General features: G+C 45.9%; 1 protein-coding gene across 1 annotated transcript; it reads right to left on the bottom strand.

Moving 5' to 3' along the window:
• Positions 1-592: 592 nt before the first annotated feature.
• Positions 593-8,999, bottom strand: LOC102195683 (uncharacterized). The gene is made up of 7 exons (XM_013907955.1): positions 8,901-8,999; positions 7,427-7,892; positions 3,669-4,145; positions 3,189-3,582; positions 2,949-3,023; positions 2,769-2,843; positions 593-2,688 (listed from the first exon to the last, which is right to left on the bottom strand). Exons 2-7 carry the CDS (start codon positions 7,868-7,870, stop codon positions 1,784-1,786), a joined length of 2,370 nt encoding a protein of 789 aa, XP_013763409.1. The 5' UTR covers positions 7,871-7,892; positions 8,901-8,999; the 3' UTR covers positions 593-1,783.
• Between the last annotated feature and the right edge of the window lie 6,075 nt (positions 9,000-15,074).

The raw sequence follows: 15,074 nt of genomic DNA, 5'->3' as shown, positions 1-15,074 counted from the left end.
TGTGATATGACCAAAATCTCATATCCGGATATAAGAATTCTATCGTCCGATAAGGATATAAATCACAAAACTGTAACATTTTCTGTAAATTCTGTGAATCTCGGGCAGCTCGACTTGCGTGAAGTGTTTCCAGCTGCGCGTCCTTTACCCGGAGTCGAGTGTTTTAACGAAGCGTGAAACGATGCATTTTTAGACATAAGTTGTAACGACTGCCGTTTTCTTTGTATTTATTACACGGCGTTCTGCGGGGAGAAGCCTGTTCTAACGTCTGAGTCTAAGCTTTATTTTTTAGCACCTAGTGGCTCTTTTTTACTTCTCATCTGTAAATAGCCGTGGATCTTCAGTAATAGTAATAAATCACACAGCAATAGTACATTCACATAGTTGTAAAAAGCATGATAATATATTAAGTAATCTAAAGTATTCCGAATACGTTACTGTCATTGAGCTACGTAATGGAATATGTTACAAAATACATTTTGGGGCATGTAATCTGTAATCTGTAATGGAATACGTTTTAAAAAGTAACCTTCCCAACACCAAGGTCATTATCGTTAACGAAAACTAGAAGTGAAAAAACATTTTCGTTAGCGGAAATAAAAATAAAAAGGAAAATAACTACAACTGTAATGAGTGTTCACAAAGCTAAAATTAAATGACTTTATAGCAAAGGTGTGTTGAGTTTTCATTGATGTGTGCGTGCAAAACTATTAAAACCCTGCCCAACACTGATCTTCTGTAACTGCGGACAAAAAGTGCTTGAACAACATATTTTAACAAAGGCTGAGAATACCTGTGCATGTGTTATATTTTTCTCTTAAATGTTTTAATAAACATTTAAGAATTTTGATTTGGAGTACTGTGTGTAGAATACTGAGGTCAAAATGAATGTCATCCTTTCTGGAATAAGCCTGTGACATGACAACTTGCTATTTTTAGGATGCAGTGGTACCATCACAGGACCACCACAGACCAGGACTCCCAGGGACCTGCAGGAACCGTTTAGAACCACCTGTTTGGCCTCTCTGTCAGGGGTTGTGCCCCAGTGCTCATCACACAGAGGAGTGTGAGGAGAACCATACACTAAACATACAGAGAACTTTAAACACCTTTATGGTTAAATGAGGGCAAAGGGCCTTGATCCCTTCATTAGCTCTTTCACACAGAGCTGGTTCTGCCTCAGCGTCTTCAGAGAACCAGCCCACCGTTCTACAGGTTTAAGACGTAGAGCTGTGGGCTGGTTCATATGAATCTTCCTATGAAGATACATTTGGGGCAAATTCTGATTATGGAAGACAGTATCTGACGACTGACGCTACCATCTGTGGTCTTTCAGCAGGAGCTCCTCCCAGAACAGGTAACATCAAAGGCTCCAACACTGGACCACTAAGGTGCTGGTTTTGGTTTTTGGTACCCGCCTTTTATAATAAGATCAGGCACTGGCACGTAGTCGGTATAACTCGGGTACATCACAGCTGAACTGTTTCACCTATCTAACAGCACCTCAACCAGGATCCAGGTTCATCTCCTGACCAGACTGACATATCAGAACCAGACCCATTGGAACTGCCAGAACATACGGGGGAGGGGGGGTATATAGTATAGGGTATATAGTCCTGTAGGAGGCAAATACTAATTTCACACAGGAAATCCAAGGACCTTCTAAGAAAGGTTTACATGTGTTATCATAAAAGCAGGTTTTTTTTACTACCAAATCTGATATGCACCCTTTGAGAAGGGCCAACCTATCAACCTATCATTAAGTCCTCTAGACCTGGACCGGTCAGAAGTGTACATGTCCTGACTGTGGGTCAGAGGGTGGTCCTCCTGGGGGCACATCCTGTAGCAGGGTCCTGCCCAGTGGCCTGCTGATAGGATAGTTCGGGGCTGGAGCATCCTCGGCCCAGTCTATTCTGGGCAGCAGCTGGTCCATGTGAGGTCCCGGTGGTCTGTGCAGAACTGGGTAGGTTGTAATGTTGTGCTCCCGCTCAAGCAGCAAATGTCCAGGAGCTCGATTTGACCCATCAGGTCTGTAGGTTGTGATGGTTAGAAGAGACGTTTCCTGGTCCAGGGTCTGCAGGGGCTGGGCCTGCTGGTCCATCTGATACAGCTGCTTCTTATGGACCTGGCTGTGGTCCTGGTGGTCCACTCTAGGGGTACACAGCTGCTTCTTGTGGTTGTGTAGATAGTCCTGGTGATCCAGCTGGGCGTGCTCCTGTTGTTTCTTCTGATTCTGGATGCTATCCTGGGCCTGGTGGTGTATGCTGATGTGGTATTGTGATCTCTTCTGATTCCGAGAAATATCCGGATCATGTTGGTCCATCTGGGACTGGTATGGTGGTTTCTTCTGGTTCAGACGGTGGTCTTTTACCTGTTCATCGACTGGAGGCTGGTACTGCTGCTGCTCTGGCTTTTTCTGGAGCTGGTCTTGGTGATCCTGGTTCTTCTCGAGTTCCATCTGAGCGTGGAACTGCTGCTTCTTTTGGCTCTGGATTTGGTTGTGAACCTGGTTCTTGATGTCCTTCCAGTGCCGCCCCCTGAGGACTGGTTCTAAGTCCAGACAGCGCTGACAGACCTCCTTACCTGGTACGGACTGGACCAGAACATGGACTCCTAATTGCCTCCAGATGGCCTCCTTCTCTGCAGAGGACCACGGCCGCCGTCGGACCTTCCTGGGAGCCACAGGGACTGAAAAACCAACAGAATTGCTGCACGATAAGACTAATCTGCTAAAGTCAAAGTAGTAACATGAATCCAGGTGGACTCACCTGAGACAGATGTTTGCATTCTGGCTTCAGGTGGAATCGCAGAGGTCACTGGTTTGTTAGAGCTCTTTGACAGAACTGTGAACAAAGGTGGGCACAGATAGTCAAACAGCTCCAGCAACTGGTTCTATAAAGTTAGAAGTTCGGGAACTGATCCAAACCTGCGGCGAGGTGTGGACTCACCTTCTTGTCTGAGGTCGTTGTCCAGTCTTATCTGGACAGGTCGTTTCTTTGGTTTAGTTCCTCCATCTGTAGCAGCTGGAAAAGGAGAAAAACTGGGTCAGTAACACAAACTTTGGGATTCAAACTTCTCTAGCTGAAAATCCAAAACTACAGTCACATCCTGGTTCTTCCTAACCCAAACATTACTGGACGTTACTGAAGATGCTAAACTAAGCAGGAGGGGCTGGACTGTGGTCTCACCTGGATCTGGGTTCTGCAGGCCCAGGTTGTCCCACTCCCGGCCCAGCATGTGGTAGAAGTCGGTGGTCTTGGCGGCAGCCTCCCAGTCTCCGTCCTGCAGGCTCTCTCCGATAGCAATCTCACAGACTGTCTTTAGTGTTGTTTTCACCGCCAGTGGAGGGCGGCTCCACCTGTTTCCCGCTGCCTTCCTGGCCGCGGACAGCGCCAGGCTGAGGCGACCTGGGGCCAGCAGGTCCTGCAGGCTCTGGACGCCGGAGTCAAGGGATTTAGCAGCCAGGAGCAACCTGCCAAGTTCCCGGAGCTTCTGGCTTACGTAGTCGTACCTCCTCTGACCACTATCCTGGTTCCCCATCAGCTTGTTGCCATACTTACAGATCAGCCAATCAGACTTCACCTGGAGGCAGAGAGGAGCCAGTTACCACAGAGAAAGGTCAGAGAGTGTAGATAGTGTTAGGTGCACAGACAGACAGGTGAGCTGACCTCGTAAGACACATTATCTTGGTTCATGCGATGCAGGATTTCACTGCAGCTCTCAGACGCTCCACTGGAGATCGGCAGGAGCCGCGACGCTGCTGCCTGCACTCTGGTCCGTTTCCTGGCTCGGTTCACAGCGGGGTCAGAGGTCGTGTTCTGATCGACACTTGGGTCAGAGGTCATAAGCTGTTTGGTCCCGGTCTCTGCAGTCTCACCAAGGGAATCCTCAGGTATGTCCTCTCTGGTGACATCACAGGGCAACTTACTTGTGGAACCAGAGGTGGCGTCGTTGGCGGGGTCAGCGTTCGCCTCGGCTTTGGATGGGTTGATGGCGAGCTTCTTGCGACACGACACCTGATGCTTCCACAGGTCAGCACGAAGGAAAAATCCAAGACACAATGGGCATGGCAGGTAGTTCCTCGCATCCACATCCTCAGAGGGCTGACGCCATGGCACAATCTCACCAGTGCCCTGCCGGATCACCTGAGGACACACAGGGAGGCGGAGTAAATGTACCTGTAAGGAACAGAAAACCTCACCCGTAACAGACAGGTAAACACAGGTGTTATTGTAGCATCTTTAAGTTAAACTATAAAGCTTGAGGCAACTGTTTATGTGATTTCCTGCTATAAATACATCCATTGATTCATTTTGTTCTGCTTATCTGGGGCCGAGTCTTGGGGGCAAGCCCAGACCTCCCTCTCCCTGGCTACTTCCTCCAGTTGGCCCTGGGAACCACCAAGACATTCCCACCCATAATCTCCCCACTGTGTCCTGGGTCTTCTGATGGGACATGCCCAGAACACCTCACCAGGAGGCCCCATCTCCAAGGGAGAGGAGAGGCACCTTTCAGAGAAAGCTTGTGTTTCACCTTCAAATGTTTTTTGCCTTGTTTGGTATCATTCTCTTCAGCTCAGTCTCACTGAAATCACACAAAAACATAAAATCCTAGTAGCAGTTTCTTTTTAACTGTAAAAACCATAAAATTATTTTCATAACTTGCAAATACAACTTGCACATTTTGAAAACTTATATTTTAAACAACAAAGTTATATACAACTATTTATCTAAAAATGCACCCACTGCATGTGGCTGGCTGTTTTTTGTACAATCACTTAAAAATACTACTGAAAAATACTATAACTAAAACCAGTTAACAATAAGATGCCCCAATAATTATTTGTGTCAGTAAAGAAAATGTGTCTGTCCACCAGCAGACAGAGGAGCCACCACAGGGAAAAACCTGCAGGCCCGACCGCAGCAGGTGGACAGTGGAGACAGTCTTTACACTGCAATCTGCCTTTGTGACATTCATTAGTGCCCTCACTGACACACAACAACAACTGCACAACACGCTAACTATACACTCCACACTAAGCATCACAAATCTTCCACATCTCAAAACCTGTCTCTCGCTCGCTGCCGCCGCCCCTGTAGATCCGCCCCTGTAGATCCGCCCCTGTAGATCCGCCCCTGTATCGGGCTGTAACGTTTAAAGCTTCCACTTGAGGGAGGTAACTCGCATTACTGCTGCTGTAGTAGTGTTGCTTTATTGCATTGCAATCATTTATCCTGCGCCTTTGATAGCTAGCAAAATAATAATAATTTTAAAAAAGAGCAACGTGAACAGTCTCGAAATCTATTGTTTGAGCCTTAAAACTCTGACATTGTGAAAAGAGCCAAATCCTTTTACTTTTCAGGTGGATTTGGTCCTTGTCACGACTGCAGTGAGTGTCTCAGACTGAAACAAATATGCAGCGGTGTAAGGAAGCAGAGGGGCAGAAATGCTGCTTTTACACTTTGAGTACATTTTTCTGATGAGAAAATGATGCAGTCAGACAGTTATTCGTGCTGAATGACATACTGTTACAGTTTCCTTCCACTGTCTGATTATGTCCTCAGCTGAAGTCAGCAGCACTCCACCTAAACTGCACACAGTGCAGGTGGAGCACTGCTTTCTCCTCCTGAATCACGCTTTGTCCAAACCTCTCCAAACTGCTCCCACACCTGAGGTTTACCTTCAGCCTGAGCCACGTCTCATTTGGCCTGTACCTGTCGGCTGCCTCTGAGGTACCACGGACTAACAAACCCTGACCCTTCAGCCTGATGGGCCCCTCCCCCTCTGCTGTCCACCACCTGGTTTACTTTATTGATTTATAGCACTCTTCACAGGACAAAAACCACATAGTGCTTCAGAATAATATAAAACAGATAAACATAAAACAGCACAATCAAATACTCAGCTAGTCTAAACAAATTAGTCTTAAGATGATGTTTAAAAGAATAAATACAATCCAGGGAATCCAGAGAACTGCACAACCTGGGGGACGCCGCTCAGATCTGTCCTCTCAGGTTTAAACATACCAACAGGTTGAGGCTGCGCGAGGGAGTGTGAGGCTCTAAAAGATCAGTAATATGGACAGGACACGATTCAGAGCTGTAAAGGGCAGATTTTAAAATGAATTCTAAGATGTAGCCAGTGTAATGAGTGTGACACTGGTGTACTGTAGGGCTGGGTGTCATCACTGATTTCTAGAATCAGTTTGATTCTGATTCACAAGGTCCCGAATCGATTCGATCCACGATTCGATTTTTTGGCTCAGACAGTCAGAAAAATTATACTTCTGATTGTTTATCAGTACATAACCATTTTTATATCTATAAAATATATGTGAGACTTTATCACAGCAGATGTCTTTGTGTCAAAGTACCTGAGGATGAAACAGAAGAACATGAAGGTGACTTTCTTGGCCTGAGATTTTATAGCAGTTAAAAATATTCTGCAGTAGATCAAAAATGAAAGAAAGTCACGAATCAACATGTGAACATTACCTGATGCTGCTGACGTGCAGCAGAGCAAAGTTACAGACGATTACAGACACAGACAGGGGGGTTTGGAATTTTAAGAAGTTTACATTTCTTCAGTACTGAACAGCAGAAATGAGTCTTTTGTGTAATAAGCAAGTGAATAAAGCAGAAAACAGATTTTTAGATGGGAAACTGTTCTTCAAGTACACAGAGAGAGAGCTGTGCATGAAGTGGGATTTTATCGTGGTGGCAGCAAAACAGCCCAAGTCCCCAAAGAGGGAATTCATGACGATGTTTATGTGAAGCCAAATGTGAAGCGTAGTTTGGATCTTCTTTTCTTGATGGTTTAAGTCAACTTTGGTTTGAGAGACAAAACTGCATCTTGAGAATCGAACAACATAAAGACGTAAACACAAAGCGCACACCCGTCAGCGCATCACAATCAGTGGGCTGTCGGCTTTCTCACCTGATGCCGTGTTCGTGAGAAAGCCGACATCTCACTGGTTCTGATCCGTCAGAACAGATCAAATATGTGTTTCGGCCAAAATCGATTCAGGATTTTAACGAATCGATATCGTGTTATTCAAGCTAGAATTGATGTGAAGCCCTAACGTAATGCTCTTTTACGTGTCTTGGCTGGAGACGGTCACGATTCTTTTTGCTCAAAGACAAAGACTCACAGTGATCTAAGAGAGAAGACAGAAGCATGAAGAATCATGTCTATCTCACATTTAGAAAACAATGTTTGCAGTTTGGAGATATTTCTTAGCTGAAAAAAAGCAGTTCCTAATTAACTGACATCATAGACTCTGGAATCTCTCCTCCTCGATACGGCAGGAGTCCATGGCCATGACAAATGTACATTAATTTAGTTGCACAGGTAACAACTAAAGGCACCTGAAAGAAACAGGTAAACTGACTGGTAGCTGACACACCGGTAAGACGCACAAACTGACCTCGATGTTGTGTAGATAGTTGCCTCGGCAGCGCAGGTGCTCCAGCAGCAGGTGGCGTTCTTTGGAGCCTGTCGGCAGGGTGCTGGCAGCCAGTACTTCCTGTTCGTCGGCATGCTTCCTCAGCAGGTGGCGTGCGATCTTCACCTGTGGCCGTCGGCAGAACACGCAGTAATGCTTCTTGTCCCAACGGCGCTTCCCGCCGCTCCACGTCCTCTTCACTGTCACGCCCTCCTTCTTGTCCTCCTGGCCCCGCCTCTTCGATTTCTGACCCCGCTTTTTCTCTATATGACCCCGCCTTTTTGCTCTCTGGCCCCTCCTCCCTAAGGTGCGGCGGTGTGGCTGACGTGCAGCGGGCTTTGCCGGCTCTTTGTCAGGAGAGGACGGGGCGTCGGAGGCTGGGACCTCTGTCTTGTTCTCCATGGCAACATCAGCATGGTCCTCCATGGCAACAGACCTCGATGACACCCTGATGATAAAACAAAGAAGCAGCTTTAGCTGTGAGCTCCACCTGCAGTCCCTCAGCAGGAACACGTAGTTCAGGGACTCTCTGTAACTCTGTGTGTTTGAAAGTGCTCTCGTCTTCATAATGGAGGCAGCCACACCTGCACACCACATCAGTATAGGCATTTCCTTTATGGCGGGGTCACAGCTTATAGTGAGGACGACATCGATGCTCGACATTTTCTGTCTAAAGTACAAGAAAGCGTGTTTCAAACATCTGATGCTCCACAGTGTGGAAACATCTATATTCAGCTTCCTACTCTAAACATGGAGGAGGAGCAGCAGGTGTTCTGGATCCTTCACCTGAGCTACTGAGCGTGATCCTCCGAGGAACCATCGCAGGGTTCTGACACTGAACGCTCCTCACAGGGTTAAAGGTGCACACGTCTCTGCATCAGAGGTTCCTGCAGGGCCCTCAGGCTGTGGTGGAGGCTGTGGTGGAGTCAACATGAACACGAGGCCTCCTCCACACTTAACGTGACTGTGAGGAGAACACCTGGACCAATCAGAACCAGCTCCCCGCTGACACACACTTCTACAGCTGGACTCCACATGTGACAAACATCTGGATTATAGAGGCTGACACACTGATCTACCCCAACATCAGAAGCACCTTGAGGAACCAACACGAACCCACCTCCTGATCTGGACCAGAACAAACAGAGCCTCTCACACTGACCCTGCCAGCCGTCATCAGCCTATCAGGTGCTCTCACCTGTGCAGTGACCGGGCTGGAGTCACGCCACGCTCAGGTGTGACTGACAGGCGTCTGTCCGATAATGGAAGCTTATTTACGACAGCCTGGTGCTAACAGCTAGCAGCACACAGGCTAACGCAGCTGTTAGCACGGAGAGCTAACGAGCAGCTAGCTGCAGCTAACCAGAACCGGAACCGAGCGCTGCTGGGTACCGGACCAAACCGGAAACACGACCGGAACCGTCAAGTGAGAGTACAGAACCGGGACACTCCTCACCTGCTAACTCCAGCTCTGCGCTCCCTTCTTCTTCTTTTACTCCACCACTTCTTCTTCGCTGTCGGAGGTGAAAGGGCGTGATACCGGTGCGTTGGCGCCACCTGCTGGTGTGGAGCACTGAGGCTACAGATTCCTGTTAAAGTCAGGCGGTCCAGCCTCGAGTCTGTGATGGATGAAGCTGATGTTCTTCTGTCAGACAAACACAGAGGAGTCTCCCTGTGCCGCTGTGTTATATGACTGGTCTGAAGCACCACAGCATTAACATGATGAGAGCACGCTCAGTTATCAGGGCGGCTGCACTAATCATGAACAAACACAAAGGTAAACACTGATAAATGTGAACTTTAGCGGTGGTTACACCTGGATGCACCTGTCTGCTTCACTTTGTGGCCTCAGAGGCTGTGATTAGAGACGCTGTTGAAGCTGCCTCTGTTGTCTTCATGAACACTGTTCTTGTTGTCAGTCTGCATGAAGGACGTGGACCCTCATTTATCAGCTGCACACTTCCTTATGCTCAGTGTCCTGTGGTCACTGCAGGCTCTGATGTGTTCAGGGCCCTGCGTCATTTTCATTATTAGCACATTATAAAGCACACTGATGCGAAAATCTTCATGAGATTCAAAGTTTTTACAACATAATTAAAGACTAGTTTAATACAAAATTGACTAATTATTAGCATCTTCGGAACATTTCATTAAATATTACAGACAGATTGCTGTGTCATAAATTACACATTGTTATAATTACACAAAATGTGTTCTTCATACCTGACTGTTAGGACCTCCAAGCCTGTAGTTATATTCCTTATCAGAGCCCCTCCTCATTGTTCTTCTTCTTCCTTGGTGCAACCCTATAAATACAGTGTACCCCTAGCATGAATATATAATTCTGGCTAGCTTGGAAGTTGTGATGGGGTTGAGCTAACCCTCTTCCCCACTGTTTGTATTTGGTCGTAGGGGCTGGAGGGAGCAAGTTATTTACTTGGAGGTCTTTCTTTCTTTTACATTTCTTTGTCAGACACAACGCAGGAACACACCAGTTGCATGCACATCTCATTACTATCCAAATAACCTACAGTCCACAAACGCATCATGAACTAGTGTGCCGCTCAGGGCTGTGGTCTGACCCTTGGTCTTGACCGTATTTACACGGATACAGCTGATCGTAAAGACTCGAGTACAAGTCATGAGTGCAAGTAGACTTCTCAGGATCGTGGGGTGGCGTCTGTTGTTGTTGTTGCTGCTGTCTTTAGTAGCACGTATAATGGAAACAGAATTGGTCCTAGCACTGAAAACTGTGGAATTCCACAATTACACCGCTTTCCAATTGATTATGCAAATTATATTTTTCTCTGTTTTTCTTAAATAGTCGATTCAAATGGCAGTCGGCATAATTTTCGAATCATCAACCATATAGAGTCTAATTCGAATGTTACTGAACAAACCTCCCGATGAAAACGGTATGTTTTTCAAGAACAGCAAGCTTAAAAATGATAATTTGTTGAATTTGCAGCATTAGGAGATCAATTTCACTGAAACAAACGCTATTTCATCAAAAGCATCTTAACAGGTCAAGTTACACATTAACATAGAAACCCTTATTTGATAGCAGTTTCACAATTCTTGCATCCATGGAACTTGTTTTTGGAAAGTTTCTGCTTGAATGTCTTTGCAGGATGTCAGAATAGCCTCCCGGAGCTGCTGTTTGGATGTGACTGCCTCCCAGCCTCATATTCTTTTGCTTGAGGATGCTCCAAAGGTTCTCACTGGGATTGAGGTCAGGGGAGGATGGGGGCCACACCATGAGTTCCCCTCCTTTTAAGCCGATAGCAGCCAATGATGCAGAGGTGTTCCTTGTAGCATGAGACGGTGCATTGTCTTGCATGAAGATGGTTGTGTTGCAGAAGGCACAGTTCTTCTCTTTCTACCATGGAAGAATGTGGTCGGTCAGAAACTCCACATACCTTGCAGAGGTCATTTTCACACCTTCAGGGACCCTAAAGGGGCCAACCAGCTCTCTCCCCGTGATTCCGACCCAAAACATGACTCCACCACCTCCCTGTCGCAGCCTTGTTGGGACATGGTGGCCGTGCACCAACCATCCACCACTGCATCCATCTGGACCATCCAGGGTTGCGCTGCACTCATCAGTGACCAAGACAGTTTGAAAACTAGTCTTCATGTGGTTCTGGGCCCACTGCAGCCGTTTTTGCTGTGAGCATTGGTTAGGGGTGGCCGGATAGAAGGTTTATGCACAGCTGCAAGTCTCTGGAGGATCCTACAGCTTGATGCTCGCAGGCTCCAGAGGCAGCAGCAGCTTCAAACATGTGTTTGCTGCTTTGTGATGGCCTTTTAGCAGCTGCTCTCTGGCAGAAACCTTCATCATTGTGCTTTTATCTGCACGAACCCACGTGTGCTCTGACTCAGCCACAAATCTCTTAACACTATGGTGATCACGTTGAAATTCTCGTGAAATATCAAAGGTTTTCATTCCTTGTCCAAAGCATTGAATTATTTCATGCTTTTCAGCAGCAGAGAGATAATTTTCTTTCCCATGTTGCTTGAAAATGGTGGCCTGCTTAATAATGTGGAACATCCTTATTAGTAGTTTATCCTTTAATTGGGCTCAGCTGGCAAACTAATGATCACAGGTGCCTGAGACTGATGTCAGTGACCCAGAGAGTCCTGAGACACAATGCCATTCACGGGTTTAATCTGCAGGACCACAAGAGTCATTAAAACGAAGAATTCTGTGCTTAAATAATGAATTGTGCATCTGTGGATTCATTTTTTATTATTTAACTTATTCAGACATTATTGTAAATGTAATACAGACACTTTGCAGTTATTATAGCTGTAATAATCAGCTAGGTGAATATATATAACAAGAATTTAACCCAAACAAAGGAAATTATAAACACTGAGCCATCAGACTCAGGACAATGTGTGTCACTGACCTGTGGATACCTCGTGCTTGTTCCCGAGCACTCAGGTCTGCAGGTCAGAGGTCACTGTTGGTCCCACTTGACAGGCGTTTCGTGGAGGCGAGGAAGAAGAAACCCAAACGCAGGACTCGCAGGTAGGTGAAGACTGGTGAAGGTTTATTATAAGGAGTGGATGAACAGAGGGTGAACGGACACTGACTGAACGGAGAGAACACACACAACATCACACGAACATCAACGACACGACAAAGACCTGGTGAACCCGAGGAACTTACATACACAGGTTGAATGATGGCAATGATTGGAAACAGGTGAGCACAGGGCTGAACATAATCTGACTAATGACACAAGAGACAAGCTGACACGGGGGAAAACAGGAAGTGAGAACATTGATGTGGCAACACAACCTAAATGTGACAAAACTGGAAACACTGGGTCACCGACCCAGGAACCCTGACACCACTGTTGGCTTCTCAGGCACTGAGGCTTTATTGTGGTATTATTGTGAAGCACTTTGTGATTTTTATCTGTGAAAAGTGCCACATAAACACATTTTACTTATAATAAACAGATGGAGACACAGGGCTGAGAGACGGGGCCTTTACTCTGACATGTGACTGAAGTGGCCAATCAGGAGCTGGGAGGTGTGAGGTCAGTGTGGAGAAACCACAGATGTGTTTGTTAGTGACCTCACAGCCCTTCATGGATCCAACAGAAGTGTTTTAAAGACGTGTGTGATGAACTCAGCCATGATTTCCTGTTAAACTGATGTTAAATATGATCGTGTTTAATCCCTGACGTCTGTCGCAGTCTGAAGAGGAACCAGGAGAGCCCGCAGAGCCGAAACTCAGTCACAATAAGCTGTCCTCAGATCAGCAGGAAACCACAGCAAGAAGTGATGCAGAGGGCAGAGGGGAGGCTAAAATCCCTGCAGGGCTGAGAGAGAGGAAGCTGATGAGGCTGACAAATGTTCTTCATGTCACCTGTAACCTGTTCATGTTCTGATTTAACATCACATGTCTCCACATGCACACAGAGGAACTTCTGTCACACAAACAGTGGACCAGATATTTGTGTTTGAATATTTCATGTTGAAACCATTAACGGACCAGTTTATTTCCTGCTATGGAAAATTTAACAATAACCTGCAACACACCCAATGAGCTTGATATGAAGTGGGTTTAAGAAACGCACTGCAATGTGCAGAGAGCATCCCAGTGAAACACCAGGGCCGTCTGTTCAGTGTCTCCCATTACAGTGGCCTCATTGTGTTGGAAACTAGCTGGCAGCTTTCAGACTCTGATTCCACAGCTGCTGCGAGAAACGATTCAAGCAAGTTTAAGACTCAAATACCCTCCGAAGAGAGTTTGTTTCCTCCTTTTATTGTATCGATAAAAAGCCCACAGAGCTTTTAGTCTTGATGTAAAGTAAAAACATTAATGCAACCTTTGCAAACGCACCAAAATTTGTCATTTTTTTCGTTTTAGAATGAAAACTAAAAACTAATCACAACAATTTAAAACTGACAAATTTTGGGGGGGAACATTCGATGCTGAGGTTTCTGAATTTGCAGGTGTGTGACAGAGTGGAATAAGAAATGTTCCTTAAATATGTAATAAGCCAAGTGACACTTTACACTTTCTCTTATGCTGACATTTTATTTGAGTGCACATCTGATGATGTATTTGTGTTATTCAGAATGTGCAGTGGAAGCTTCGGTCATCTTAGACCAGTCCAGCATCTCCACACAAGCCCTGAGCCACATCTGCACTCGGTCCACACACAGTGGGAGGACCCTTCACAACAGGACCATCAATACTGCAACAGGTCTCGCAGAAAAGATGTGCAGAATAAGATGAAGTTGCATATTTCACTCGCTTTGCTGCACGCTGGAATAGCTTTACGTCCACAGCAGCACAGGTAGATTTGAAAACGCTCCGCGTCCACACCCGTCTGTGATACAGATGAGATCCTTTAAACTAAATGTGCATGTTATAAACAAGTGTGGACTCAGGAATATCAAGATCAGGAGATCAAATTGTGTAATGTAATTATTTTAATGTAGTCATTTGATGCACATATATGTAGAGAGCAAATAATTCCAGGCTTTTTTATTTTCCGTTCTATACGATGTAAATATTTTTGTAATGCGGTACACAAGATTTATTTGTTCTTTCTTCGGGTCAAACTACTGGCTGAAGACAACTCTGGCCAGGAATCCAAGGCCACCGCGGTCAGGGTTGTTAGCCTGGTTACAAACAGGGCAAAGGTGGTCACTTGGAAGAACAAGCAGCCAAAAAGTATCAATCCTGCATCTTCTTCAAAAAGGCTTGCCACCCAACTTTTCAGGCCTGACTTTGTTCGAGGCTGGGTCTCCACATCACATCCTGGGAGCTGGAACTTCCCCAAAACTGGTCCAGTTTCCTTTTCAGGGGCACAGAGTCTCCAGTGCAGTGTTTTTTTCTGCCTCCCAGCACTGCCTCCAACAGCCTCAGATTATTTTAAAAGCAAAGCCAGGTTAGAAATCTTTACCGTTAAAATGTGCACACTTCGTCCTGGATCTTCGAGGCTTCCCTGCTGCACCAGTGTCCTACTAAAAAACCAACAACCCTACTTCCTGTTTCCTCTCCCCTTGAGAGAAGGGCTCCAATCCTCCCCAATCAGCTGCTCCCTGTACTCAACTCCAAACAGCTGGCAGCTGGACTAGAGTAGAGTCTCCACTCCCACATGGGTGTGGCCCACACCTCACATCAAACACAAAGAAACACCAAAGCATGCAATCAATACAAAACAAAATCTAAAGTAATGCCAACCCGAAAGCTTAGTGGGGGATTCTCTCCATCCTTTCCCACCATGCTCTGTAACAAAATGAACAGGTATCACTTATTTTATTCAACCACAATGAAATAAGCTTTTCAAGTGGAAACAAATGTTTCTCAAAACTACAGTAATTAGTTGTGCATACTTCACATGTTGTCATTGTCTGGGAAAATTACAGAACTATTTGCAACATTTAATGTCGTGAGCAACGTTCCCTCTAATGTTTCATGTGTCTGAACACACAAACTCCCTGAGCGTCCCTTGGACGACTGTGAGCAACAGCAGACATGTGCACTGTGGTCACGCCAGCATCCAATCCATCCAAGTTACATGTTTATTAAAGTAATCAGATTACTATGGGCAGAAATCTGTGCCATCAGAAACTGAATTTGAATAAGTTCAATTTGAAT

Source organism: Pundamilia nyererei, unplaced genomic scaffold, assembly GCF_000239375.1.
Source record: "Pundamilia nyererei isolate P.nyererei 1_Seehausen unplaced genomic scaffold, PunNye1.0 scaffold00642, whole genome shotgun sequence".
Lineage (NCBI taxonomy): Eukaryota > Metazoa > Chordata > Actinopteri > Cichliformes > Cichlidae > Pundamilia > Pundamilia nyererei.
This window is presented reverse-complemented; position numbering and strand designations above follow the sequence as displayed.

Coding starts and splice junctions, on each gene's coding strand:
- LOC102195683 (XM_013907955.1), bottom strand. CDS start 7,870: ATGGAGGACCATGCTGATGTTGCCATGGAGAACAAGACAGAGGTCCCA. Junction 4,146..7,426: donor ACTATCTACACAACATCGAG/GTCAGTTTGTGC, acceptor GTGTGTCCTCAG/GTGATCCGGCAGGGCACTGG. Junction 3,024..3,188: donor CCTGCAGAACCCAGATCCAG/GTGAGACCACAG, acceptor CTCCTTTTCCAG/CTGCTACAGATGGAGGAACT.